Source organism: Salarias fasciatus, chromosome 13 (assembly GCF_902148845.1).
Source record: "Salarias fasciatus chromosome 13, fSalaFa1.1, whole genome shotgun sequence".
Lineage (NCBI taxonomy): Eukaryota > Metazoa > Chordata > Actinopteri > Blenniiformes > Blenniidae > Salarias > Salarias fasciatus.
This window is the reverse complement of record NC_043757.1, coordinates 15,833,383-15,861,301: the sequence shown is the minus strand read 5'-3', so window position 1 is coordinate 15,861,301 and position 27,919 is coordinate 15,833,383. Positions and strand designations below refer to the sequence as shown.

Below are 27,919 nucleotides of genomic sequence, written 5' to 3'. Positions count from 1 at the left end.
TAGAACAGAGCCCAGCCGATCCCAGCTGACGTGTGAAGGCAGGATACAATCTGGACAGATCGCAGGGAAAATACGGATTCCTGGCTGCCACATTGCACTTTATTCGCGATATATCATGTAGCATTGCAAAAAAGGGACATTTGAGCATGTGAGTGCATTTTCAAGTCAGATATAATGGTTTGATAAAAGTTCAGAAAAATAATTCCATTTCAATCACAGATGAAAACACGCCGATCAGCTGGCTTTCTGCACATTTTCTAAGACGGAACACTAGATTCTGAGCACAGAGCGAACCTGCTGTTTCCCTGAAAACATAAATCAACCAAATCCCATCCTTTAGCAAAGTGAATGCTACTAGATACGATGGTGCATTCTAATGTCTCCCAAGGGCAAATGCGCACTTCCGCAAAGCTTGAATAGACAAATAACATCACCTGCACAACAGGAAACATATAACATCTGTACTGTCACGCATCAGCTCAACAACACAAGCAAATGCCTCTCATGTGTCTTTCACATAGGGAAAAACATACATATACATTTGCACATACTTCTCCAAGTGTCTCGCAAACTAACCCTCCTCCTGAGTACACAAACACCGATTTGCTTCAGACCGGATAAAATCGCTTCAGAGATAAAGATTCCTACACTGCAGATAAAGAGATGCATATCCCCTCTTTAGGAATCAACGCAAATTGATGTACAGCTTTTTAAAACAATGTTCACGTAAACACAAATTACAGGAAACTTTTATAGGCTCAAATGCATCATGGGGAAGGCATTCAACATTTGACCCTTAGACAGTTAAAAGCCACAGCTGGGATTTATAATGGAGGAGAGAAAGGTGCCTCACTTCCCCAGTGGAAATTGGCAGATGGAATTGGTTTACTGCTCAAACATACCAAATTCATCAGCGTGTTATTTTTACTACAGTCTATCAACAACAACTTGACATGATGCCAATGCTAACTTTAGCAGCATTAGTGTAATATCTGGATCTGAAATCCAGCCAGCCACCTATAAATACACAGATGTGTTCCTTCATATCTCAGTTCCTCCTCTCTCAGCTCTCACATTGTGACATTTTCAACACCTTGTTTCTGTTCTATTCTCAATTTCACTGCTACTTCTGCACTGAAAGCAAGACCTTATGCCCTTTAAATGACCTAGAAGCTGTAAAGTGAATCAGTGAGAATAGACGTGGCGCTGCATTGTGACCTCCTCATTCCCCGAATTCTCCCCTCAGAGGTCCCCTCATCATGATGTCTATCTACCTTTAACCCCAACTGGTCATCATTGCGACCTGACAGACGTATGTGGAGTCACCATGAGGACACAGCCAGAGAAGCAAAAACAAGCTCACTGCTGGAAAAAGACAGACGAATTCAGAGGGGATCCTTTTAAGGAAGCTGGTTTGGGTCTTTAAGGCTGCAAATCAAACTGAAACAAGCTGGCTTTCAACACCTTATATGTCTGCACTGTATTCTGAGCAACCATAGAAAGAATATCAGCCAATAATACTCAATTATAGGTAACTGATTTCTTCACACACTTCCATTTCATACTTATAATCCAAGCTTAATAGATTACTATCAACAATACAGAATTCTTGGATTGTCAAAAATTCTTGCCATTAATGCTCCACGGCTATAGGTAATACATCTATTGATGTATCAAAACATGGCACTTTTTGTATATGTAATAGAAATGATGCACCCAAAGCACACAAAGTTCAATAGTTAAGACAAACAAATAATATTTTTCAGATCAGTGGCTTTCAAAGTGTGGGGTCGGATTATGTGAAAATCACTGGGGTGGTCACAGCAACAGGAACAATCTTGGGGTAGGGGGCGATGCCCTTTGCTCTTTCCCAGCATCATTTTTTTGGAGACGAAATCATGATGCGAAGAAGGCCAGAGAATAGAAAAACATTTCTACAACAGAATCGAGGTTTAATAGTTAATCATTCAAATTAAAAGATAAGATCAGAGCAAAACCAAAAGTGGAACAGTTGCAGACTATATATAAAGACTGGCAAATGGAAAGCATTTGGTATTCCACCACAAATTACTGCTTGGCATGAGACGAAGCATGGAAGGAGCGAGAGTTGAGGGAGGTGCAGTTTGATTCAGCCTCTGTGACAGGGTCTCATCCTCCCACCGTCTGACAACCACGGTGAATTTCCTAATAAACAGGGAATAGTTTCAGACAGGACAATTGTTTACTGGGCCGTTTCTCATCAACCCAACCTACTGAAAGCATCGTTATTCTATTTGTGGATTTGTTGTTGTTTAGAAAGAACAACAAGCATCTGAAGACTTCCTGCCTTTGAGAGATTAACTTCCTTCAACAGCCTGATAAATCTCATCTGTGCATAAACAGGAAGCCAGCAATCTGCATTTTTATGCAATTAATTGCATACAAATGTTTTATTCCTTAAAGATATCCTCCACAGAGTCTATGATAGATGATATCTCTGTCATTTTAGGACACTTAAAATGCTATATTACCCTGTGACCGTACAAATTTAATGAAAATCTCTATTTCAATCTCAGGAGAAAACATTCCCCAGATGGACAAGATAACAGCGGGGAGGAGCGGATGAAAATGTTCAGCTTTCAAAATGTGTGCGAGTGTTTGCGGGTGTTTGGGTCTATTCCATCCTGGTGATATAGGAGGCCTCCAGATGCTTCCTGTAACTGATTTCGTCACCATGCTCGAATCTGGGGTGCTTTAACTCCACTGTTATTGTTGGAACTATTGTTTTCAGACAAAGTCCTGATAAAACTGCAGCATGCACGCACAAATTCGTCAAATCCACCTGATGACGGTCAATGACAGCCTCTGCTGGATATAAACAAACGCCTTGTGTATATATTTGTTTCATTTCCTGCAGCAGATTGTTCATATTGACACAAGGACAATTCAAAGTTGACGCCACCGAATACACACATATTAGCAAATAGTTCAAGTAGCAGGGAAATGACAGCAACGTCCTCCCTCGGTTGTCACGGTGTCGCAGACACCGTTTTAGCCCGGGCAAAGACGGACGCTGAACACCCGAAGTGTTTCCTCTTCTGTGGAAGTGGGAAACATGACAGAACAAACTCTTTCATTGTGGTCAGACTTGGCCACCCATTATGTTGCCTTGTGGTGGCATCGTGGCAGCGGTGCGGCCAAGAGACTGCAGAAACATTTTGTCCGGCTCGCCTGGCCGCCAAGAACAACAAATCATCAGATCGGCACACCACTTGGTCACTCTTGATGCGAATGACGACAATGGATTTACTGCAGCAACAGAACAGAGCCGGCGTAATGAGCAGACTTACCATAAATAAGGCCTCCCTCATATCTTGCTTGCACATACACGAGGGAAATTTCATGAGGAAAGTGAGTTGTGGCACTGCAACTGAAGTCTGTTGGCCGTGCACCAGTAGAACTACCCTGGAGAAGAACTGTCTGGTGTTCATGCTGGCAGGACCATGTAGGGAAATCCTGATGAAAATGTTACTCTGAGCTAAAATTAACCTCAACAGCTCTTCTTCAGTATCCAGTAAATACTATTACCAATAATACAGCTAAAGCATTCGGCTGGATCCTTTTTATATGAAAGTGTCTATGACATTTTCCACTTGATTTATTATATATACGTATATATTTAACTTTTTAATATATTCTGTGCAAAGAGCAGGCGCTCGACTTGCTGCCCTGAGTAATGGAAGACAGATGGATTTGATTGCCGTCCTGCTATAGACTTTCATTGTATCAGCTCTCTTGGCTCGAGGTAAATGAAATGTGGGGAGCGGCATCAAGGGAATAGCACATTTCTGTTGAACTTTAAAGAGGAAAACAAAGCCGGCAGTGTGACGGCAGCTCTGGCTTTACACGCGCCAGACAGCACAGTTTCTGGCACTTTGTCTTACTGGAGACTTCGGATGCAGCGACAGGAACTCCTGCTTGGATTTGTACCCCTGGGTTTCCTGTTTGTCTGTAGATGGGAGATTGAGGTCATGCAGAGAAGATTACTTTTTATATCTGTTGTCACTTATTTTGAGAAAGAAAGAGAACAGAATTCACTGTTGCACAGAGTTCAGGTGGAATCAGATAATCTGTCAGTAAAAAGAAAGAGTTGCATACTGTGTCAGCGACTTCACTTTAATTGTTTATCGTCTGCGATGCAGTCCGAAATGAATCTTTATGGCGTTTGATTTTCTCTTACAAGACAGGTATCTGCTTGATCTGAGAGCAATGGCTCAAGTGACCCTGTTGGTTTTCATAGCTAAGCTGCGGCAATGCATAATGCTCTATCTAATGTGGCCACTCTTAATCACTTGTTTCAGTCTCTTGGCTTTATTTTCAACCACTGCATGCTATTAGGCATTACTTTTCTGTGTAAGTCTCTTCTGCGGTCTCCACCTTAATAAGTATAATTATTATTCTGTTGTAATTAGCGCTCTATATATCATGAAAAAAAGAGACTTTTTTAAATTGATTTGGACTCGAAGTACCAGTTAGGTGAACTGTATCCATCCTGGTTGCAGCAGCTCGAGAACCAGAGGTTTGTGTGTTATTAGGGACACAGACAGAGTGAAACTGAACTGTACATATAGTGCTGCGTCACACACTTCCAAACCCAGCATGACCGAAACATCCTCATTGGACTAAATGTTGTTTCTCAAAGAAAGGCATAATGGTTTGATTTACCACCCATCAATAAAATGGATAAAAACATTTTTTTGTCTTTTCAAACAAAATATTTTCATGCACAATTATCCCTTCATATTCCAAATTTAGCCAAATGAGATCCAAATGAGCAACAGCTCGATTCTAACAAGCATCAAAATAGGCATTACCTCGATTGAATTCAATTTGCAGCGCTAATGCGGCACATAACCTGGTTTCATCTGCATCTTCACAGGCCATCATCCACAGCCTGAGAGCTTCAAGCACTGCGTTGTTCAAAACATGTCCACACAATGGGGACTTTTATTCTTATGAGGCCGGAAAAAGGCCTGAGTGCACTTAGCTTTGACAGATAAGTGGCCATCGTCTAAATGCTCCAACAATAGCAGCAGTCTTCAGAACAAGTTTGATGGACTTTCAAATACTCCAGCGGTGCTCGACGAACGTGGGAGGACACAGGGTATATCGGGCACCGAGTAATGTAGGCCAGGGAAGAGGGGGAGTTAGGATAGTTTACATGCTAAATTAAAACAGACAACTGTTACAGCTTCAACTTCAGCTGCCTGTTTTAGCTCCTCCTCGGAGACTGCGATGCATCTACAGTGCCACGCTAAACCACTCATGACCACAAATGGAACTGGCTTTTGGCTGGATTTCAAGGCTCACGTGCGCTCTGCTGTAATGCGACCGCTGCAGTAAACACATGTACAGTGATGGCTGAACTGCTAGAGATGTAAACACAGAAGGAGTGCATGGTGTCTGAAGCAGGAATACCTGAAAAATAATATCCAACACAAACAATGAATCAAACCCAAGAGGGCGAAATCAACCCAACAAGCAAACAGCACTTACTGTTAAGAACTCAATGATGAATGACTGGTTTACAGTTTAAAGCAGAATATATATATCACAGCATATGTTGACATTGCACTTGTTGGACTTGATAGCTAAAAGAACTAATATGCTCCACTTGACATAAAGCATGGAAATATAGATAAACTACATCCAGAAAGAAAATGTAAATAATTTCTCAGTGGGACTAATGGGCTTGCTGCTGTACTAATGGCAATATCCCGTTAATGTACGCACATAACTTCACAGATGATAGATCCTAATGACTTTGTCTGACTTTCACCACCAAGCTAAGGGTTTTTGGCACGAGACAAAATGTTGTAATAACTTTTTAAGTGATTGTTACGAAATGCTGTGCAGCAGGAATGACACTGAACATCCAGAAACAAAGATATATTTTAACACTTCAACGTCTCTGGAGTCAGCTCTTGCTGGAACTGAGGCTTGTGTTTCTCACAGATGTCGAAGTCTTTTTTCATTACATCCCAGTACCTTCAGCACAGACTTCACTTCTCTTTTTTAATGAATTCATGTAATTAGATATAATAAAGTAATACTTCAAAAATTGCCTTTATCAATGTGATGCATTGAATTGTGAGCAGATTAACATGCAGAACAAAGCATCACTGCTGCACGCAGTGGTACACATAGGCACCAGTTTGACTGTACACTTTGTCTCAAGATAGGCGAGTCTTCCATTATTCCGACTAGAAGATCTGTTTCTTATCATACCAACCCAAGAAAGGACATGCAGACAGGAATACTAACCCTAAAGCCAGTTACCTCTCACACAAATATTCGGATTGTTTCTGATGAAAGGGAATAATTGAGGAGGCGTCTCTGTGCATGTGAATAATGCTTTAAAGTATTTCACTACACCAGCTCTGCCTGGCTTAGTCAGCTAAGGAAATATGGCTCCCAGGTACAACATGCCAACTGAACAAAAGTACTTAATAAAACACATCAAACTGAAGAATTCTTGGTTTTCTTGTTAAATGAGTCATTTCCAGCTCACGCACAGCGCTGCCGCCCATCTGAACTTCTAATCAGTCATCAGTCATCCTGACCTCCCCTCCCTCGCTGAATGTGAGGTACAACGGCAGTGAAAGTCGGTGTGGAGTTTATTTTGCTAAAAATAACCAAACAAAGACCATCTGGTGCACCGGTATGTTCGCTGTTCGCTGATGCCAATGCAAACAAGTTAAAAATGATCAACATGAAAGACTTGCATAATTTCTCAAGGAATTACTCCTGAAAAGTTCAACATTGTACTGTTTGCTTCTTTAATCTCTGAATAACTTGCCCTCATAGTCTCAGAGTTTCGCTGGTTTGCTGAGAATCCAATGTAGTGTTTTTTTTGAAACACTGGGCATACCCTGCCTCATGTCACTACTTTACCGGGGTAATCCAAAAAAGTAGCGCTAACTAAAATATATTATACATAAAGACAACAAATGGGGTCGACAGGAGGTCAGAACAGTTACAAACGTGAGAGTGGCCCAGAATAGCTCATGGCCTGCTTCCAGCGGCCCTCATGCATCAGGGCTCAAGCAATCAACCTTGACGTGAAGTCTTTCCATCAGCGGCGCCAGCTCGCAGCTCCAGTCGATTCGACTGCAGTCAGCACCTTGCCGTAGCGCCAGCCTCGCCCCCGTGTTTTCTCCACATGTTTCAGCTGAGTAAAGGGTGGGGTAGGGTGCACAACCCCACCCCCACCCCCCACCCCCACCCTGAAGATGCAGTTGGGCAACCAGCTGGTTTCCATTACCATACCTCTTTCAGGGGAAAGGGAGGACTAGCTCATGTGGGCAGACACATGAGGAAGATGAATGACACGATTGGTCAAGCAGACGAGACCCTCGCTCAGAGCGGAGCCAGATCGCTTCTGATTATTGTGATCCTGCAGCTCTTCCTCTACGTTTAGGACAAACACATGCGCTGCGACAACAAACACACGGGAGACACTTATCATGCCAGGTCCTAATCTTTGGCCCCTCTACTTTTTCAGACATATTTAAGGTCATTCAGCTCATAAACAGTCTGGTAAGGTTGTAATTTGGGCACCACACCTTGGCACACACACAAACACACACACACACACACACACACACACACACACACACACACACACACACACACACACACACACGTCTGGGTAGTTTCTGTAGATTTTAGTAACAATCAGACTCTCATACCTGATTTCTGCTGCTGAGCAGGTGGAATCTGTAGCCATAAAGACACCCACAGGTCCAAGCTGCACTTCAAACCTCACTATTTATCGAGCAAGTAATGACTCCCTTGACATATTGTCACAGCACTTTTGTTTGCCTTCTTGTTGAGTGTGCTGAGCAGATCAATACAATTCTTTAAACATGATCAATAACACTTAGTTTTAAATGACACAGCCCACAAACATTACAAAGGAATGCTGGTAGCGTTACTCTGCTTACCTGCTGCTATAAAGATCATTAAAACGGCTTCATTTGATTTATTTTTATCAACATCTGCTGCATCAAAGTGTAATTTTATCCTCAAGTGCCTGAAGTAACTCAGCAAAGTGCAAAATATGGCGTGTCTCTGAAGTAACATCTGGCCTGATGGACAGTACTCAAAGTGTAAGTGAGTTTATCTCCCTGCCTGAAAGATGCCACAGATATGAAGCAGCTTTGAGCCCACCCACAAACCTGAAGATGTTTGGTTTGGGCGTAGAAATGTTAGACTTACCCAGAGCAGAAACGCCACTTTACGTGACTGACCCTCCTGCTAGTTGCTCTGTGTGTTGAAACTTTGATGAACAGAAGTGAAAATTAAGTTTGAAATGAAATGATTCTCCTGTGTGTAAAACTGCCCAGGTTTATTAAAGAGCCTGCATAAACACATGCTTGACTCTTGGTGAATGAATGCTGATAAGCTTGATGTCCGTGTTTTGCTGAATAAAAGAGATTACTGCCACAGCTGATCTGTGCGCAGCGCCTCATTACAGTCTTGAACAGCCGAATGAGAAGAGGCAGTATAATGACGCCCCCCCTCCCTCAGCTGGCCGCTCTGCCTCCCACAGTGAAAGCGCCTGGAGAGCACCGTTACGAACCGCCAGTGAAATTTACAGGCCTGCAGTGGGCCTCCGCATTAGCGGAGGTGAAACACGGATGGTGGCCTCAGGATGAGGACCCTCTCTGTGGCCACAGGACTAAATCACACTGGAACACAATAGAGGGACTATGCGATGACAAAGGAGACTCTGTTTCCTGTTTCTGTCATTTTCTGCAGACGCACACTTGAGCAGCAGCGTGGCTTCAGACTGTTCATCAAGGGCCAGACTGTTACCTTTAACCTAACCCAGCAGGGTGACACAAATAGCTTCTCAGCAGATGCCTGTTGAACCGAGGCCTTTGGCTACAGCACCCATTCCTCTTGCCGCTGAGGCATGCGGTGGCCCTGACTCTATCAGTGTCATGCTCCTCTTGTTTTGATCTGTCCAAACATTTTAGCTTTTATGGCTCAACAAGAAACTTCACAAATAAATACAGAGGAAAAACAAGCCACACAAGCAAATAAGTCATATCACAAATCAACAGAGTGGGGTGAGAGCGCTCGGTGTCATGGGAAAGTAACCGAGGGATCAGCTGAGGACAGCAGGAGCGCGAGTGACCCGACAGCAAACACACGGAGCGGCGTGAAGGCTCAGCACGTACCTTAACGTAGGCGGTGTAGCGCTGGCACTCCTCTCTGTTAATGTGCAAGCTCAACTGCTGGTTCATCTGACTGATCTGAGACCCGCTCTGAGTGAAGTAAACCCGGGAGAGCTGGCTCTTCTGCCGCTTATCCACGTCGGCTGTTAGGTTATACAGCAACTCTGGGAGAGAAACAGACAAAAACACTTCATAAACTGAGAATGAGTAAAGACAGTTTTAAGAAAGATTTAAAGTACGCAGGGTTGGGCTGACTTTAAAATCAGTGAAAAAAAACATTAGTGCTAATTGTAACATTACTCAGTAAGAAGGAAGATGGGAATATTTTTTGTCAAACTATTGGGTATTACATAAATCGGACAGAACAGTGAGTGTTTGTGCTGCTGTTTCTACAGTCGAAGGTGAACCAACGAAGTTCCCCAAAAAATTAACTGAACTTTCCATCTGCTGCGTCAAAACAAGCGCAAGTGTGAAAGAAAACATCTCAGAAACAACGTTCCCGCTGCCTCCCTTCCTGGATTTAATGATGCTGAGACAGACAGAAGAGGGCAAAACCTGTTTTGAATCCAGAAATCATAAGCGTGAAGTCGAGCATTAGCCATATTTCCGAGAAAACCATATATGGACGTCCAGCTTTTTTAAAATCCATTCCTCTGAATGAATCAGCCTCATTCTGTAGTAATTCCTTGAAGAGGGTGTGATGCTGGTAAAACAGTGGGAGGGGTGCAAAACACACCCCAGTCAGACCGAAGCCTACTGTTTCCACCGTCCAACAGAGGGAAGGCCATGAGCTCACTCCGGAGGAGGCGAGGGAAGGTTTCATTATGGGAGTCACCAAACACATGGTGCTGCACTTTCCACGGCGCTGGCCAGAATGCTAAACAGAGAGCCCTTTTTTCTGCGAGCCAGGACACAGTCATTATGTAAGGACAGGGCTCCTGCTCCCCTGGGGGGTTTCTGCAAATGACCGCACCCAAACACTGGAACAGGACTACACCTCAGCTCTCAGCAGGCGCCGCACCCGGGGGTCAGCTAGCGAAAGGTCGAAGGGGAAACCAGTGGCCACACTGACCGTTAGCCGGTGCGATCATGTTTACAAATATTCCATATTGAAAAATTAAAGGAGTAGGAATTTCACTTGAAACAACTATTTGTTGCTTTTCCCATTCTGGTTAAACATCTTAATTAGGAAGGCTATAACATCAGGGAGGATGATTTTATTTAAACTATTGACAGAGAAGGTCAGATGTTTGTCTTGGTTTTTATTTAGCATGCTATACTAGGATCAAAAATAGTAATTATATTGTCCGAACTAATTCCAGAAAAAAAAAACCTAATACTTTTTTGCAAACCTGTTACGCTCCAAGTCAAATGAAGCTTTGATAATTCAAAAAAAGAATCAGAATGTGACATTCAAAACAGCCATCTGTGAGTCGTAAAAAAAACTATACAATAATTTATTTGAAAATATTAAAATCTAAATAACTGAGCAAGATAAAAGGAGGAAAGATGTTACAGTTTTTCTCAGTGGCTTAGGTTCAACAGTTGGTTCAATCCACACAACATTTAATCATTTGTGCACATCAGCAGCAGTTTCCTTCCAACCAATCGCAAACACTTTTAGAACGTCTGGATGTGAATGATTGATCGACAATACTGTGCATGTCGTATGTTCAGTTCCAGTACTTTCTGAATTATTGTTTACAGCTGCGCACAGCTCCACACAAAGGGAGTTTATGTTTTTGTACATAAGGATATATGTTTTTTTCTTTTGCACAATGCTGAGAACAAATTTGAATGACAAAAAGTACCTGCAGGAAAGATGTGAAACATACATACTCAGTGTTTTGTACTCAGTTGTCTCAGTAAATACAACAATATGTAACTGTTTTCAAATGGCTGTGTAAATAGTATATAATGATGCTTTGAACATTTCTGGGTAGTGTCACCAAGATCTGACCTTTTTGCATTTACAGAAAACACTTCCAGAAAACTGTCAAACTGTCAACTAAACTGTCATGATGAAAACATGACGCCAGTTCAGCTGTCTTATTCATAAACAACGGTGTCAGTAGTTTTCTTCTTGATGACACACACACTTTCACTGACATGAAAACTTGCTTTTGAGGAATGAACTATCCAGTTTGAGCAAGTGACACGCTTTTACACGTGAGAAATGCACCAAAGCGACAGAGAAAAACTGTAATCTTCAATCAATTCTGAAATACGGTTGTGTGTATTTTGCAGCGCTATCTCACTGGACATCTTAAGGCATGGAGCGAGTGGAGTGTGGTTCCACCGGTCAGGATTGATCACCTATTTGGCCGGGCAGCTGTCTTCCTCTGAAGCGCATGCAGACGGTGACGATGAAGCAGTTTACGTTCTGCTGGGCCTCGTGGCACTGCGGCACCGAGATGTTGATAGATACGGGCAGGAAAATGGAGACGTCCACTGTAATCACTGGCCTGGTCCTGCACGAACATGACAGAGATGAAAGATTTAAGCAAATCTAAAGTAAAACAAAAGCACCGCACAGCGTGGCAGAGAAAAAGCGTGTTACTGACCTGAGTAGTACCACACTGTCTGCCATGAAAGCTCCAATGGTGACATCTACAGCAAAATACATGACAGATTTGAAAATCCAGAAAAGAGAGATGTGAACGTAACGCCTGCTGACAGCAGTCTTTACACCTGCACATCCAAAACAATGCACAGAGGCGTTTTGCCGTCCTGCTGGCTCAGACTGACTGTCAGCTGTGGAATGCAGTAAACAAGATGCCTCAACCACGAGTCTGGACCTCTGCTGCTGAGCGAGGGTCAGAGGCCAGATCTAAGACGGTGAACAATCCAATTATTGATTCCACATCTATTCTATTCTCAATATTACTGAAGAGGTTGGAAAATGCAGCGTGATCATACCTGAGTAGCCATTGTTATCCATGTCCACATTGCCAGAGATGGACTGGCCAAACATCTGCAGGCCAGGCTGGACGTTTCGTCCTGACAGTTTCTGGAACAAATGATACCAGTCTTAAATTCCACATGTACCACATGTGAGGCAACGTGGAAGAAAACCTGACTTGTGTTCGCTCCACCTTTGTTTTTCAGAGATGAATTGCGTAATTAAGTTTATATCTCCACACTTAAAACAGAGGAATGATGGCTTAAGGATATGAACAATAATACAATGGTGCATTTGTGAGTAAGTGGAAGGTGGGAAAGATACCACACTGGGAAAAATACATCTACACGCTGTCAAACTGGGAGGCTTGCAGTAGCAGAAGTGGGAGGTTTTGTACAGATTCGGGAAAAGGATCTGACGTCAATCATCGTGGCACCGGCTTTGGAGGAATTTGAGAAATTTACTTACTTTGCTTCACATCACAGGTACAAATCACAATGCTCCAGAGAAATAAATCAGCTAGTTTTACCCAGAATGCCCTTCCTGACATAGCCTGACCTGGAGAGCAGGACTGGCAGCAGAAATCAGCAGGTTAACATGAAAATAGACATAAATTTCTTAGACTGATCAAATAGGATGAGACATTTTTTTCTCTCTTTTCTATACTGACAGCAGCAGTGAAGCTGAACTGCTGAAGTCACTCATTTCTTAAAGTTCTATGAACACTGCAACTGGGAAATGAGACTTAGCGGCATGAATGCACCATATATTGCTGTCAGTAACATCATTCACAGGAAGTGTATTTCGTCCACATGTTTACAAAGCAATTTGTACTGAGGAGAGTTGCAGTGGATAATCAGGAGGAATAAAAACCCATCTGATTGTATTTTTCCCCACAGATTACTTTGAGAAACACGGCATGAGAAGTCTAGTTCGTGAAGCTGACAGAAGCGGGATTATCTTGAATGGGAGGTGGTGGTTCGGCTCTCTGCTATTAATTCAGTGCAGGGGGGAACTTGGGAGGTAACAGGAAATGAATTCAGTGACTAAACCTCAGTCTATCTGTGCCACTTTCCCCCCTCTAACAATGATGAAGAAACATTTTTGGAAAGATTATTCCATTTGTAATGATGATCTCGGATCTCGGATACATGACAGTTTATGAGGAATAAAGTGATGCCTATTGAGCTTGAAAATGCACTGTAGTCATAATGACCTGGGAAACTGTGCCTGGTTCTCTGTGGGTCTCAAACATTTCCTTCAGGCTGCATTACCACCTGTGATTTTACCACACTTTGCTCAGCTTCTGCATCTGCATGCGCTCAGAAGCAACTGCATGGCTTTAACCGAGATTTAGCAAAGATTAACGAGGCTATAAAGAGACTAATAAAAGCAGAAATGAGGAAAAGGCAGATCTTGCGATGACACTGCTGCATATGATGATAATAAGTTGACACTTTGAGGAATTCTTACCATGGAATACTTTGTGATAATTCCAGTAGCATCCCCATGGTAGATGTAGACCGCTCCGGCGTAGTCGTCCTCTTTCGGTGCTCCTATGGCTACATCTGAAGAGAAAAACAACAAGAAAGTATCTATGTTTAAAGCTGGCACATGGCATTCTATCACTATGAATGAAGAAATAAATTACTGTAAGATTACATAAAACCAGGCATTAACTCTCTGCTTACTTTCAGCAGGCCAGTGCATGGGAAACAAGCTCTAATAGCGAGACTCGTAATAGACAATTAAGTGTTGTTAGTGACCGTAAAAGTTGTGCAACCTCTGGGAAAGTGGAAACAAGATCATAAAGTGCTGGCAAGAGCATTGAAACACCCTCTCCTCAGCCCATTTGAACAGAAAGTTCACATAAATGTTTTTTAGAAACCAAAACACTTCCATGTCGCGGGGGGGCAAATCCTAAAGCAAAAATAATAAAACAACGATTAGCATTATACTTAGTTACCTCAAAAGGCAATTAAAGTTGTTTCGTTAGCATCGTCTACTGTAGGTTTTTTCAAAAGAAATGGTAGCGGTTCAGTTGTAAATAATTGTCAGGCAGTTGGCGAGTGTGTCTGGCTTTTCTGTGCAACCCAAGAGCGACAAGTTACAAGGTGAGTTATGCTCTCCAGCTGCCATCTTCTTCTCAAAACACACACACACACACACACACACACACACGCACGCTCTGCCATGCAGCAGGCTTCCACACATATCTCACACAGGTCTGAGACGTACGCCAACAAGTCTTGAGAGCCAAGCCAAGCAAATGCCAGGAAAAAAAAATGCAGTAAAAGGTAAAAGTACACTTGTGTGTGTGTGTGTGTGTGTGTGTGTGTGTGTGTGTGTGTGTGTGTGTGTGTGTGTTGTATATGTAATTTGCATTGTGCCTGGATTACTCTGTGTTCAGAAGGGTGACAGACGGCCATGTTTCCTACAGATCGTCCTCGCCACTGGGTAATGGAAACAAACCGTTTGGGAAAATGACTGATTTGCACCTACAGAAAATCCCAACCAGCCCTATTTCAATCTGGACTTGTTAGAAATAAAAGGTTCTGTGGGCCAAAGGGGCTGATTATGCTCTAGTCGTACCAAACACTGTCACTCAGTGTCTCCTTTCTTAGGATTACAGATTAAGAAAATCACAGAAAATCTAGAATATAGCTTTATAGCTACAGGCTGTTCTTGGACATTTGGGTGCCCATAATCAATATAAGCATATCCACTCTGAAGCTTTCATTCGATTCTGAATAGTTATTTGTCATCAAGCAGATGAAACTCTCTCCCTGACAAAGTTTTCACAAAGATTTCTTTCTTTCAGTGTAGCAGTTGAGATGGTTGTAACGCTGCACCGACCTTGATAGCCATCATCATCTACATCTCCAATTGCAGCGATGCACTCTCCAAAGTGTGCATTAAAAGCATTGTCACCAGTCAAGACAGCGTGTTCTTCCATCACCCCCTGCAAAAAGGGAAAACTGTCATCTTGGAGGTCCAATGTCATTTGTGTTGCAGATATTATCGACTTCACACAAAACTGCAACGTGTCAGTTGTTCCACGATCAAGACTTTTACAGACACAGTCATGAGAATCAAGTGCGTTGTAGAAAAAAAAAGCATACAGGACAGTTGAACTGCTGAAATATTATCAGAGACGGCAGAAGATAAAGAAAAGGCCCTGCTGTGCGTTGCTGCAGGGTGAATTCCTTGACCACAGCTGCAGAAAGATGTCTTAAATACATGTGATACATCCAAACACACCATCACATTTGCCACAATAATTCTTCCCAAAAACGTTGTGCAAAAATGGAAGCTCTGGTTTTAAATAAGAATTCTGCTACACTGATTTTTTTTTCTGGCGGATTTAAAATGAACTTGGTCAGAAATAAATATATATTGAAAAAAGTAACTCCTTGATGTTATGCTGTTAGCACGGAGCCAGTGCTACCACTCACATTGCCCTTGCTGATGTACACAGACACTTGGCCCTCATCTCGGAGCTGGCTGTGCATGGGTGCCCCGACCAGCAGGTCCGACAGGCCGTCCTGGTTCAGATCAACTGCACACAATGAGGAGCCAAAGTAAGAGCCCATCTGGAACCAAGCCGAGCCACAGAGCAATGGGTCAGATCACAGACAGTTCACACCACCGACACACAGTTCACACTCTGACTGAACGTACTTTTAGATAGATAGCAGATTTAAAGGAATATTTATAAAACCTACATCTTAAATCGACCTGAAATTTTAATGACATCGACTTAAAAAAACAAAAAAAAACATAAGAATTTGTATTGTTATTTAGTGAATTCCTACTTAAATTTTTCTTTCTTTCCAAACCTCGTACTGAGTCTGCAGTGTGTCTAACATTAACCATACAATTTTTCAGAAAGGTTAGGCTTAACAAATATGCCTTTATGGTTTCTGATAAAAGAGTAACTATAAGAACAGCATCACTAGAAAAAATGCATCTAATAGCGATCCAAACTAGGACTGCTTAGGTACAACCAATCAATTCATACCATTTTCCCAGAGGCCTGGAAACTCTTCACTAAAGACACGCCATCGATCTTGAAAATATAAACCTGCGCAGGGAGAAAAAAGAAGAAAAAGAAACACAACTATTACAGCAAACAACAGAAGAGGACTTCAACTCGATTGCTGGAGGTTGGAGTAAAGATAAAGTTCCTACTTTTCCACTGCCGCTGTGCTGAGGCGCCCCTGCGGCTATGTCTATGACATTAGGAGAGGAGAAGTGTCCAGCCGTCACTGCATAGCCTGGAGGCACAGACAATCATCTATAATTAGTTACAGTTCCTTTTTCTGATAGTTTTATTCATATTTAACATTATATGTGCATGAACTAGCTCTCACCAAGGTAGCTGTATCTGTGCGAGTCGATGCTGTCTTGGTTCAGGCTGTAGAAGGAGTCAGAGGTCATGTTGTACACCTTCACCGTCCCCGTCCAGTAGTACGACCCCGGTGCCCCCATCACCACAAGCTCCTGAAATTGAAAGCCCCAAACATCATTGCAGATAAAACGTCATTCGCTGACTATCTGCAGTGGAAACGCGCGCCGCTGAGAGGGGAACGAAGAGGAAGGCTGCCGGGTGAACGTCTGGTTAACCGATAGCCACAGTCTGGTTTGTGCTATCTGCTGTTAAACACACATCCAGACAGCATGTGAGCTGAGTCAGCTCCCTTTGATGTAATGAAGGGTTCGGAGTGAAAACTGAAGGCTGTAAAATCACAGCTTTCACGGCTCTTTGTTGTGACGGCGCACAGCTACGGAGGAGGAGGACAGTAATTAAAATGTCCCGCCTGGGTCAGGAACGCCGTCCTGTTCTCGGTCGTTCATGGAGGCAGCAACACGGGACGAAGAGAGGCTGCCACTGAGATCAATTCCTTCTTAAAGACAAACCCAACAGGATGGCGAGGACCTTACTCAGCGGTATGCGTTCCCTGGGTTGCAGCGTCAAAACATCTGGGCACCAGGCGAGCACCACCAAGGTTCAGACAAGGATAAAGGTTTAACAGTTGGACATCGTTTTTTTCAAATTCCCCACATTCCTTCATGGGGGTCGTTCAAATGCTTTGACGTGTCTGCGCTGAAGACTTTAGTCCATGAAAAACAAACAAACCAAACAAAACTCTAGGTTCATGGTTCCTGACGATGACTTCTGAAAACAGTAGATTCATTGAGGGGTTTTTCTATCCTGGAGCTAAAAATCTTCTCTCCTCTTTTATTTACAGATTTCACATGATGAGGACTGAAACATTTTGCATACAGTTAAACTTGATGAGTTCTTCTCTATTTTGTGCTTATTTGTATATTTTAATGAAAATAATTCAAACATCCTTGAAGCACGACGTCAGACGCGGCTGTGAGCCTGCATGCTCCTAACAGCTGTGAATCCGAGGCTTCGTGGCTCCCTGCCGAAACACATTGTAAAACTTTCACCAAATTAAAAGGCAGATCAGGGATATTATCCCAACTTCATATCAGCGAAAATGGAAAAAAAAAAAAACATTTTAACAAGCAAAAATGTGTGGAACTTCAAAGCAGTGGCCCACAGAGTACTGTCGAAAAGCAGAGACGTATAAAATTGTAACCAGATTTTAAAAATATATTTTTTTCATTTGTTAGTTAATCATCTGAACTATCAAATAAAATCAGGCAAAATCCTTTGCTTACAGCCATACATGACACCTTCATATTGTGAGCCTCAGTCTTACAATAGTCACTTGACAATACAAAAAGCAACACGGCAGATCAATAAACAATTCAATCTCCTGCTTTTTACATTGACTGCTGCTAAATAAGCAACCACACACAATTGGATCATATGAACTGAGCTGTTTGACACAGACACCAGGCAATCTACAACTCATGGTCGTTTGCAGGAGTAAATTAAAGGAAAATGGATCAAATTGTATGAAATACTTGGTCAGCAGTGAGAACGGCTTGAGCCTGAGGGCAAAGCTGTGCTGTGACGAAGCATTTTAAATCATTTACAGGCTGCTGTGCAGTACTCTATGCTCCAGATTGAGTGTAACTGTAACCAGAGACATGAGAACAACCTTTGAAGACCATGAAAATCATATTTAACATCAGACAAAGACAATGACAATGCTCGGAAAGCAAAATGTCCAAACTTCTTAAATATTCATTTTCTAATATTAATTTCAATCCGACATTGCAATCCACCCTGCTAAGCTACATCTACACCAGGGGGGGCAGGGTGCCCCCCCCCCCCGTAGCAGCTTCACCAGTTATAGACAAACATGTGAGGTATGCATGCAGAGCAAGGAGGAGAAGAGCATCCCAGAATGACGTCGCGTGAGAATACAAGCCCCGGTAACCATAGAGGAGAGGAAACTCTTATTTTCTGAAACGCTTTATCTAAAGGAACCACCCCAAAGGTCAAGTGAGGCCGCGGCAGCTTTTCCTCCTGGCGGTGCATATGGAAACATGATGTAAGCTTCCACTTATCAGCGGCCCGTGCACAGGGCAGCGGCGCCTTTGAAAGAAATACTCGTGTATATGTGACTGCAGAATTCTAATTTTCCACATCATTTGACATCTTAAACAACTTGGTTGAAAAAAAAATGCCTTTTGGTGTGTGGTGAAGTATATTCAAAGTAGCAGAGAGTCAAAGACGGTAAAGAAAGAAAACATGTGGAAGTGTTAATGGTAATCATTAAAATGAGTCTAGAGAGAAGAGGAAACAGAGAGTGGGGAAGATGATAACAGTTTGTACTGCTGAATTAGATTAACAAAAATAAAGAGCACAAAAATGCTGATTAAATGCTTCACCTGGAGCTTTAGGAATGTTCGGATAATGACTTGCAGGTGACAGAAAAACTACTCGACGTACGGTGAAAGAACTTAAACAGGAGATTACATATGTTCGTAAGACGAGCAAGCAACTGTTACTGACCTCCATAAAAACTCCCGCTATCCCAGCTTGGCACGAGCCATGCTCTTCCCCATACTTCTGCTTATAGTCTGTAAGAGAAAACAAACCACAAATTATTTCACTGTGTGCTTGAGCCAGCATTTACTGGAGTTTTTCCTGCATTCCATATGGAGCTAGTCAAAGTCCCGGTCCCATCCAAGAGGAATCTGGGGGTAGAAGGAAGACCGAGACAAGCGGGGGCAACGGCACATTCAACAAGAAAGAGAGAGAGAGAGAGAGAGAGAGAGAGAGAGAGAGAGAGAGAGAGAGAGAGAGAGAGAGAGAGAGAGAGAGAGAGAGAGAGAGAGAGAGAGAGAAAAAACTTTCACTTTGGGGGCTGCAAACTACTCTCAGGTTACAAAAATATTGAGCTTGGATCTGTGCAAAATGCACTGTAAACACGGTCCCAAAGCAAAGTGTGTCTGGCTCCTCTACAGCTGCTGGCAGCAGGAGTTATTAAAGGAAGTTCAGTTCTGACCTGGGAGCACAATTACAATCTGAAACAGATAAATATCTGAGTCACAAATGAAAACACATCAGGAACATAATGCACACGTCAGCTTCAAACTCTCGACTGGACAAAACAGGATTGATTTTTAGTGCTTCGGCTCACGAGTACGTGAGGAAAATGACGTGCGGGACAAATGGCCTCAAATTACTACAATCATAACAAAGTTACACTTTCTTTCCCTGGGAACAAGTATTTTCTGAAAAACACCTGATTTCCGGAAAATCAAGACAGCATTTTGCTGCCCAATATTACCATGATTACACTTTAGCAGAAATGTTTTTCTTTGACTAAATGGAAACCTGAACCCTCCAGCTCAGTGGGACATGTGTTCGTAGGTGACTGAACAAAGTGAAGGGCCTCGGACAGACAGTGTGTGCAGCGGAATGAGTACATTATAGTCAACTAATGTAAATATTCTTTATTTGCTAAAGAAATGCATAAAATATATAAAAAAAAGCTGATATAGAGTCAAACCACTGGTGTGAAACCTGAGGGTCTCCACCACTGAAGGTGTCCTGAAGACAAATCTGTATTGTCACATGACAAAAAAAAAAAAAAAAAAAAAAAAAAAAAGAAAGAAACAGCACATGCCTTCAGGCGGTGTTCTTCTCTCACAAAGAAATTACACATCAACAGCTCACAGCAACACACTCAGGTGACGAGCCGCCGCTTTCTGCATCTCTACTCACACTGACAGGAAGTGCGGTTCATTTGCGGGTACGCCGGCATTTTATCATCAAACCAAAAGATGTAGGCAGACAGGCTCACTGCTTTCAAAGAGTGGGATCCCTCGACACAATTAATAATATAACTGTCTTTTCAAGGAGGTGTTGCTGTGCTTTATGTGCTCTGAACACTGGCTTTCTGTCCTTGTTTGGCAGGAAAAAAAAAGGCATTTCATAAGAATCACTTCCTGCATTGAGATAAAGTTTGAAGATGTGAAACTGTGGATAAAGAAAAATATACAATTCATGACTTCCTCACAAAAAGCTCATGGGAATACTTTGTTGTTTTTTACAGCTAAGAATTCATAATTGATAATAAAATGTAGGGAAAAAGTGGCAAAAGGTCCTTTAACCAAATCAAACAAAGAGAGAAATACTGGAGGAAGATGATGATTCTGGCTCCCGTCATATCCAGAGTTTGACTGGTTTAGACATTGTTTGTTTGCATCAGAGTTCATTTGGAACGGGACGAAGGCACTGTTTTCAGATCACAAGCTTTCAACATGGTGTCATCACACTTACTCAAATCAAGTTGACATGCATGAGCACCTAAAATGGCTAAAACTGACCGCTTAGTGCACGTGTGACGTGCTCGTGCTTGAATCTCACCTTCATAACAGGGGATGAGAGGTTTCGTTCTGCCCTGGAGTGTTGGGGAGATAATGGAGCAGTATCCGTGCGGGAGGATGTACTCCGAGGCGTAGTAGACGTTTTTCCAGCGGTGGGCGCACGCCTGGGAGAGAAAGACATGGGTGAAAAACAAAATCGGCCGCATGCTCTCTCGGCGAACACAAACACTTCTGTCAGCGGGCGCTGATGGTTCGAGCCCCGTCTCCGTGGGGCCGGAGTCTGCGGCCGTCAAACGATTGTCAATGAGAGGGTGAATTCTGATCCATCCACAACCCCCTAACCATAACAGCTCTGGTCTGTGGTGTGAATCTCTCTGCTGTTGTTTAAAAGCAGGGTTTACGACTCAGCAAGAAAATGATCATATCCATGTTTGAGGAGTTTTAATTTTCAGTAAAGTTAAAAACGTTATAGAGCAAATAAATGGATGAAAAGACAAAAGAACAAACTTCCCCTTTTTAGACTGCTGTTGAAACAAGGAGGACATTTCATAAACTGAGTGCGTGCAGTTCTCAAAACAATATTTTTCAACTTTTTTTTTTTTTTTTTTTTTTCAAAATGAAACGCTACAGGAATCAGTAAGCAAACCAGATAATATGAAGTAGATTTCAAACTTTGTGCAAAGCAGGCCACATAAATGTGTAAATGTGGTAATAATTTAGTATCCTGGGGGGATTGTGGCGGGGCTCCTGTGGCTCTGGGGACTGTTCTGGATGCCTCTGCGCAGACAAAGTTCACTTCATTTCCCCCCCCAAAAAAACCCACTGTACCTCCCTGGTTCCTTCATATATACACACACACATATACACACGCACCGGCAATCTAAATGAAATGGTTGACTGTGGCCATGCAAAAAGCGTCAGACGACTGTCTGGAAGCAAGAAGTTATTGTGAAACTCTCAAGTTTCAAAGAAAGACTTGGCCAACTGAAGTAGCAACACCAGCACAAAGTCTCCCTGTTGAGACTTAAAATAAAAGATCAGTTAACTGATATAAACAGTGCAAAAGCTGCAAGTTCTGCAAAAAGTGAGGTCTTCGTGGGGGGTGGGCGAAACTGTACTGTTGTCATGTTCAAGTTCACTTTAAAGAGTTCATCGGTCACAAACAAGGCTGCGGATGAAATCACCACTGTCCACATCTGCCAAGCAGCCGTTTCCCTTCTTGTTGCACGGAAACGTGAGTCCATTCAGATGAGATCTTCAAAAAAAAAGAAAAAAACTGTACTTTGGAGAGGAACGGCAGCACGTGGCTCTGGAAAGCCACCGCTGCTCTTTTATCACGAGTGTCTGAATGGGTAAAAAAGTGCACGGTTAAAGGTTTGTTTTTTTACAACTCCAAGACTGACAACTCTAAGAAGCCGAAATTTTTGATGGACTGAGAGATGAATCGAGGCAAAAAGCGCTGGTTTGAAAACCGTGCTGGTGCATTCCACTGAGGTATTGAAGACAAACAGGCAGAAAACATTTGAGGTCGGACCGTCGGATTTCTGCACGTCTTCAGAAACAAGGCTTCACGGGATTTTCCCGCCTCTCAGAAGAGCTCAATCAGCGGCAGGTTTTCAAACACATTCTCACCTGTTATGAGTGTCTGGAGCCCCCCCAGAAGGCCACGGGTTCCCCCCTCACTGCCCACCACAGGAGACGGGGGTTAATATTTAATGAAGGACTGCCCTTGGATGGGACCACCGTAGCGGAGCTGAAGCCTAAACAAACTCCGCACGCTGCCCTCTGATCTCTGTGCAAATACTTACTGAGCAGCTCTGGGATCAGCGCCGTTCTGATTTCACTGTAACATATTTTAAATAAACGATCTGCTCTGGACAAACTCCGCTCCACTGACTCTTCCAGGGCCAAAACACGAGGTGAGTGTTTCACAGCATTATGTAACCAGGCAGCAGTTTCCAAACCTCTCTGGCTTTGTTGTTACTCCGGCTTTAAATATGCAAAAACTCATTCAGAAATGTTTTTTTTAGTACGTTTTTTTTAATACTTGTGCCAGTCAAAGCTTGTAAGGGTTTAACACAGAATGGAAAGAGCTGCCTTTTTTTTTTTTTACTAAAAAGTGGATTTAACTGTCAGCCCAGCTGCGGTTTAACTGTGGTTCGGGGCAAAACATTTGTAACAATGATGCTGGTATAATCAGGTCTGCTTTTACGAGAGGACATGGTTCACATTAAAGAAATCTGCTGAAGCGGCCCGTGTGCCGCCTTCCCAAACTCACCAGTATTTTCCCGTCGGCTCTGTCCTGGCGGGCCAGACTGACCCCCATCCACTCGTCGTCCCTGTCTGCCTGGCATGTCTTTCCACATGTTTCTCTCGGCTTGTTTCCTGAAAGACAATGCGAGCAGTTAAGAGACGTTGAGTCATCAGGGCGGAGGAAGTCTTGGAGCGAGAAACATGTCACTTATCAACCATTGTCAGTTTTTTGAGATCTGGGTTTAGTTTTATTTCTGCAGCTGACGGTTTGAAATACACAAGATCAATAAATTTGGATTTACCTCCTTTCTTTACATATTTTAGACTATCATGACTCAGATTTAATTAGAAAAATCTATTTGCATTCAGTCTTTTCTTTTCAGCTGTTTTACTCAAATTACAATTATGAAGCCAGGTAAATAACAAAAAAACAAAAATCATATCCACAAAGTAGCAACACTGGAATTTTGACATTGATGTACTTCCAACTTTTTTCCCCCAATAACAATTTAATTTTATGTTTAATTCTCATAATTCATCATGTGTTTGCTCAGTAAAAGAAGAGAAAACAACGAAACGTTCTTAGATTACACTAACCCCGAATCCAGCAAGTCATAAATTGTCCTGTTCTGTCACACAAAACACAATGCAGGACATTCCAATAATATCCAAACAAAGACAAGCAGCCAAATCCCATAGTAGTGATGAGAATGTGTCCAGTAAAATGTAGTTCATTCACCCTGTCCTGTTCCTGCTGACGGGATCTGTAATAACTAAAACTTCTAGACCTTTATTACTGTATATCTTTAAAATTCTAAAACTCCCAGACAGCAGAGAAATGAAGTTTTGCACCAGTATGCTGAATGTAAGAGAGGATCCTCTGGAATTCTGCAGCACGGCTGTCCAATCACAGTCAGCGTTCACCAGTGGGTCACACATTTATAACACAAGCAAATTTTTGACAATTTTATAACAACAACAACAAAATAAACTCTATCTCGGCCAGAAAGGGTTGAAAATCTTATCAACAACTGATCTGAACTTTTCAAGAAATACTGCTTGGCTGCAGCCCTGTGAAAAAGTTTCAGGGTTAAAAACGTATCCATCATGTCAAATCATTCAAAAGGCCTCTGATTAGTCCCAGACTCATTCTGCAGCAGGACAACGACCCCCGAGCCCCCAGCCGCAGTCATAAAGATCTATCTTCAGCTACAAGAAGAACCGGGAGTCGTGCAGCAGATGGTCTGACCCCCAATAGAGCCCTGATCCCAACATCACGGAGTCAGTGTGGGATTTTGTGGATTTAGGTTGTCATGAACCAACAGTCTAAATCCAGAGAAGAACTGAAGCTTGTTCTAAAAGATGAATCATCATCAGGAGCTCTAAAAGAGCAAGCACCTTTGAGAATAGGTCTTTAACTTTGAAGTCAAAGTGAAGTCACATCAAATCCCAGCTTAGGTGATTCACTTTGGCCAACAAAATGTCATTTTGAAGCAAACCTTATGAAGTCAAAAACACGCTCAGCTTGTCTTCAATCTGATATAACAGCAACAGGAAACAGGAAGTCAAACTTTAAATGACAGCCATCAATTGAGGACTGCAAGTGTTGCAACATGCAGGATGTCAACATGCAGCATGACACTCAGAAAAATCTGTGTAGAGAACATACATTTGCACGAGCACTGTGTTCGGATGCTTGTGAATCCATCTTAGTGGCTTTGAATCCTCAAATAAGTCATGTGAGAAAAGGGAGTACAGGAAGAAATATCAATGCCAAATATCATTTTCCCCCAAATGTTTGAGGGTTTACCCCCTCTGTTGATGAAGCACGTGGCTGTGTTTCTCTGTGTCACTGTAACAACGCTCTGCATACATGGCTTTGGTTACACATTGACTGGGTGTAAGGTTAATGTCGGAGCCGGGCGTGCACCCTGTCTGTGGGGTATGAGGTGTTTAGTGGGAGTGCTGAAGCCAAACTTTTCAAGTTAAGGCTCGAGTGCTTGGAAAATATTAGCAGAAGCATAAATCATATTTATCAAAATATTTATGGACCTCTTCACACAGAACCCCCCTTTGTCTTTCACACCGCTCCATATGGTAGGCTGAGAAAAAGAACAACTGTGTACTGTTAAAGTGTATGAGGCTGCATTATTCAGATAAAACAAAACAGATGCTTAGGGGGGGTTTATGCAGAAAGTGGACAAGAAGCAGCAGCAGGAAAACCCAGCTTGTGTACCTATCTGGACCATGGAGCCAGAAAGGAACCTTTCTGAGAGATGAATGCTCTTTTTTTTTAGTACAAATTGTGTATGGTTGCATCACGTGCAGCCCGCAGACTGCTGTAAGGATGTATATATCATTATATGGTCACGAAGTGATGCTGCGGGCTGCGGTGGCTGACCTCTTCCCAGATCCATCTCCGTGCAGCGGCGCTCAGGGTTGCTGTGAATCCGGCACTTATACACCGCTCCGGGAGAGAGAACAGAGCTGCTGTAGGAAGAGTTGGCCCTCGGTGCCCCGACGATCACCCTGCAGACAGGAGGACAAGGGGAGAGGATGGGACTCTTTTGATGAACGTCAAGGAATACAATGTTTTCAATACCTTGGCATGGAAAAGCTTTTCTTTCAAGAGTTCAACTTCACTGCGTCAACAAGAGAAAGTTAGAAGCATTAAAACTTATGATAAATTGAGACTCACCAGCGTGTGTTGTCATGATAATGCTCCAGCACAGAGTAGCCAAAGAAACTAGAGTCGGGTCCACTGAACACAACGGGATGTTGTAAGTCTATATTATAAGAATAAGCCAGTGAAATGGAGAGACACACATAAAAAACATTCTGTACTCCCGTTCTGTGCCTCAGCAGAGGAGCCATCCCTTTACGCGTCATGCGTAATAACGCGGTTAAAAGTCTCCAAAAAAAAAAGAAAGAAAAAAAAAACAAGAAAAGGAAAATAAGTGCGGCTTGCCAGCTTTTCTGTGGTCAAATTGTTAGAAAGTGCCTCTCAAGAATATTTGTCCTTGTTTAGCACAGCATGCGGGTTGAGAAGACATGAGGAAAAACGTGAGGTGGGGAGTTAACGGTCCGGTAAATATTGGTGCGTCAGCTTCTCCCCATTCTGTGTCAAACTGAGAAAGTTGCAGCTCGCGGACGCTCCTGTCCCGCTGATAAACGCGCTCTGCTGTCGACTTCTCACAACTTGCTCAGACAGTGGAAAAAGTTTGACCCAAAATAAAAGCCCCCCCTACTCCCCTTCGCTGTTAACTCAACGCAGAAGTTTTACTGTGAAAGGTTCGAACCGGATGTCGAAGATTTGTTATGATCCACAGACTCTGCTCACGCGCTCGTGGAGAAAGTAGAATGGTTCTGCAGCGCAGAGCATCACATTTCACCCCTGGGCTTTGGGGGGCTTATTTCACCGGGGGAGAGTGTGGGTGCATTACTGCCACCTACCGGTGCACAGTCAAAGCGCACGAAAAATAAAATAAAATAAAATAAAATAGAAAACAGAAACTGCTTTAGAAATTTTCAAGCATATATTTAGAGTTTAGACATAAAGGTCCAAACATGAGTAAAATATCCAGTGAGTGTCAGTTGTCTGGGTCAAAATACCTCGTCGATGCAAGAGGTCAGAGGGAAAACGAACAGACTGCTTCAAGATGATAGGAAAGCAACAGGAACTCAACTGTTCATTACAATCAAGGTTTGTTTAAGACCATCTCAGCATAACACAGGGATGGACCGCACCAGCAGAAGACCACCCGTCCCTATAAGAACAGGACACTGAGGCTACAGTTCACACTGGAACATCAGCACTGATCAATAGGAGAATGGGAAAATGCTGCCTGGTCTGATGAGTCTTGGTTTCTGGTGCAACGTTCAGATGAGAGTCAGAATTCGGCATTAACATGCAGGACGCATCCCTGCCTTTCTTGGCCACTGAGCTTCGTTTAAAAGCCACTGCCTACATTAAGACTGTTGAGCTCTGTGACCAGATTGTATCCAGCTCTTAATGGCTGCTTCCAGCAGGATAACACACCATATTACAAAGTAAAAAAAAATCTCAAACATCTTTTTTCTTGTTAACAGGACGAGTTCACTACACTACAAGCTTAAGGCAATCCATTTATTTTTATATCGCATTTCAGGACTAAAATAAAGCAACATAAAGTGCTTTACAGCATTTAAAACTCAAAAAACAAACAGAAAGCCCATCCTTCCCACTGTCCATATATCTTTGGGATATGATGGAACAGGATGTAAGCATTAAGGCAGCTCTAAAGCCAAACAGGGTCGTTTCTACACACTCTGGGGAGGGAGAGGCACCTTGGGGACGCCCCCAACTGAACAATAACTGTTGGTAATGATGACAATTCAGCAAAATGCTTTTGTTTCTGTCAAGGGTTTGAGATATAAGCTCCAGCACATCGTCACTGATAAAGACCAATGTCATCCTTCTCTGGGGGAATCTTCCAGCTCGGGGGCTGAAAGCAATTTACCATTTTTCCTCCGTCATTACACCGCCTCTGAGTCTGAGTAAAAGTCAGGTCTTTCTGCGCTGCGTTCATTTTCCCAGTGTGTACGTGGGTTTTCAGTACTTCCTCTCAGTCTGTCAAAATATGAATTAGAGGTTAATTGGTGATCTGGAGACGTGAATGTGTGTGTGCGGCTGTCTGCGATTCACTGGCGTAAGGTGGGTTCAAAACCTCATTCGAAAGTAACTCAGCCCTGCAAGCTCATGTCTGGGCGGAAGTGGAAGACATGTCTATTTTTGTAT

The 27,919-nt window shown here is 42.8% G+C and overlaps 1 protein-coding gene across 1 annotated transcript in view; it reads right to left on the bottom strand.

The window, feature by feature from the left end:
- itga9 (integrin, alpha 9) overlaps positions 1 to 26,288 on the bottom strand; it is a 47,472-nt gene extending 21,184 nt beyond the window's left edge. The window contains exons 1-15 of the mRNA XM_030106590.1: positions 25,841 to 26,288; positions 25,544 to 25,671; positions 23,168 to 23,274; positions 20,930 to 21,053; positions 19,067 to 19,134; positions 16,500 to 16,629; positions 16,318 to 16,403; positions 16,148 to 16,210; positions 15,582 to 15,719; positions 14,983 to 15,088; positions 13,600 to 13,694; positions 12,144 to 12,234; positions 11,789 to 11,834; positions 11,541 to 11,695; positions 9,228 to 9,388 (exon numbers count right to left, since the gene is read on the bottom strand). Coding sequence (XP_029962450.1) covers positions 9,228 to 9,388; positions 11,541 to 11,695; positions 11,789 to 11,834; positions 12,144 to 12,234; positions 13,600 to 13,694; positions 14,983 to 15,088; positions 15,582 to 15,719; positions 16,148 to 16,210; positions 16,318 to 16,403; positions 16,500 to 16,629; positions 19,067 to 19,134; positions 20,930 to 21,053; positions 23,168 to 23,274; positions 25,544 to 25,671; positions 25,841 to 26,031 — 1,689 coding nt within the window. The 5' untranslated portion in view covers positions 26,032 to 26,288. The remainder of the gene's footprint in view (positions 1 to 9,227; positions 9,389 to 11,540; positions 11,696 to 11,788; positions 11,835 to 12,143; positions 12,235 to 13,599; positions 13,695 to 14,982; positions 15,089 to 15,581; positions 15,720 to 16,147; positions 16,211 to 16,317; positions 16,404 to 16,499; positions 16,630 to 19,066; positions 19,135 to 20,929; positions 21,054 to 23,167; positions 23,275 to 25,543; positions 25,672 to 25,840) is intronic.
- Between the last annotated feature and the right edge of the window lie 1,631 nt (positions 26,289 to 27,919).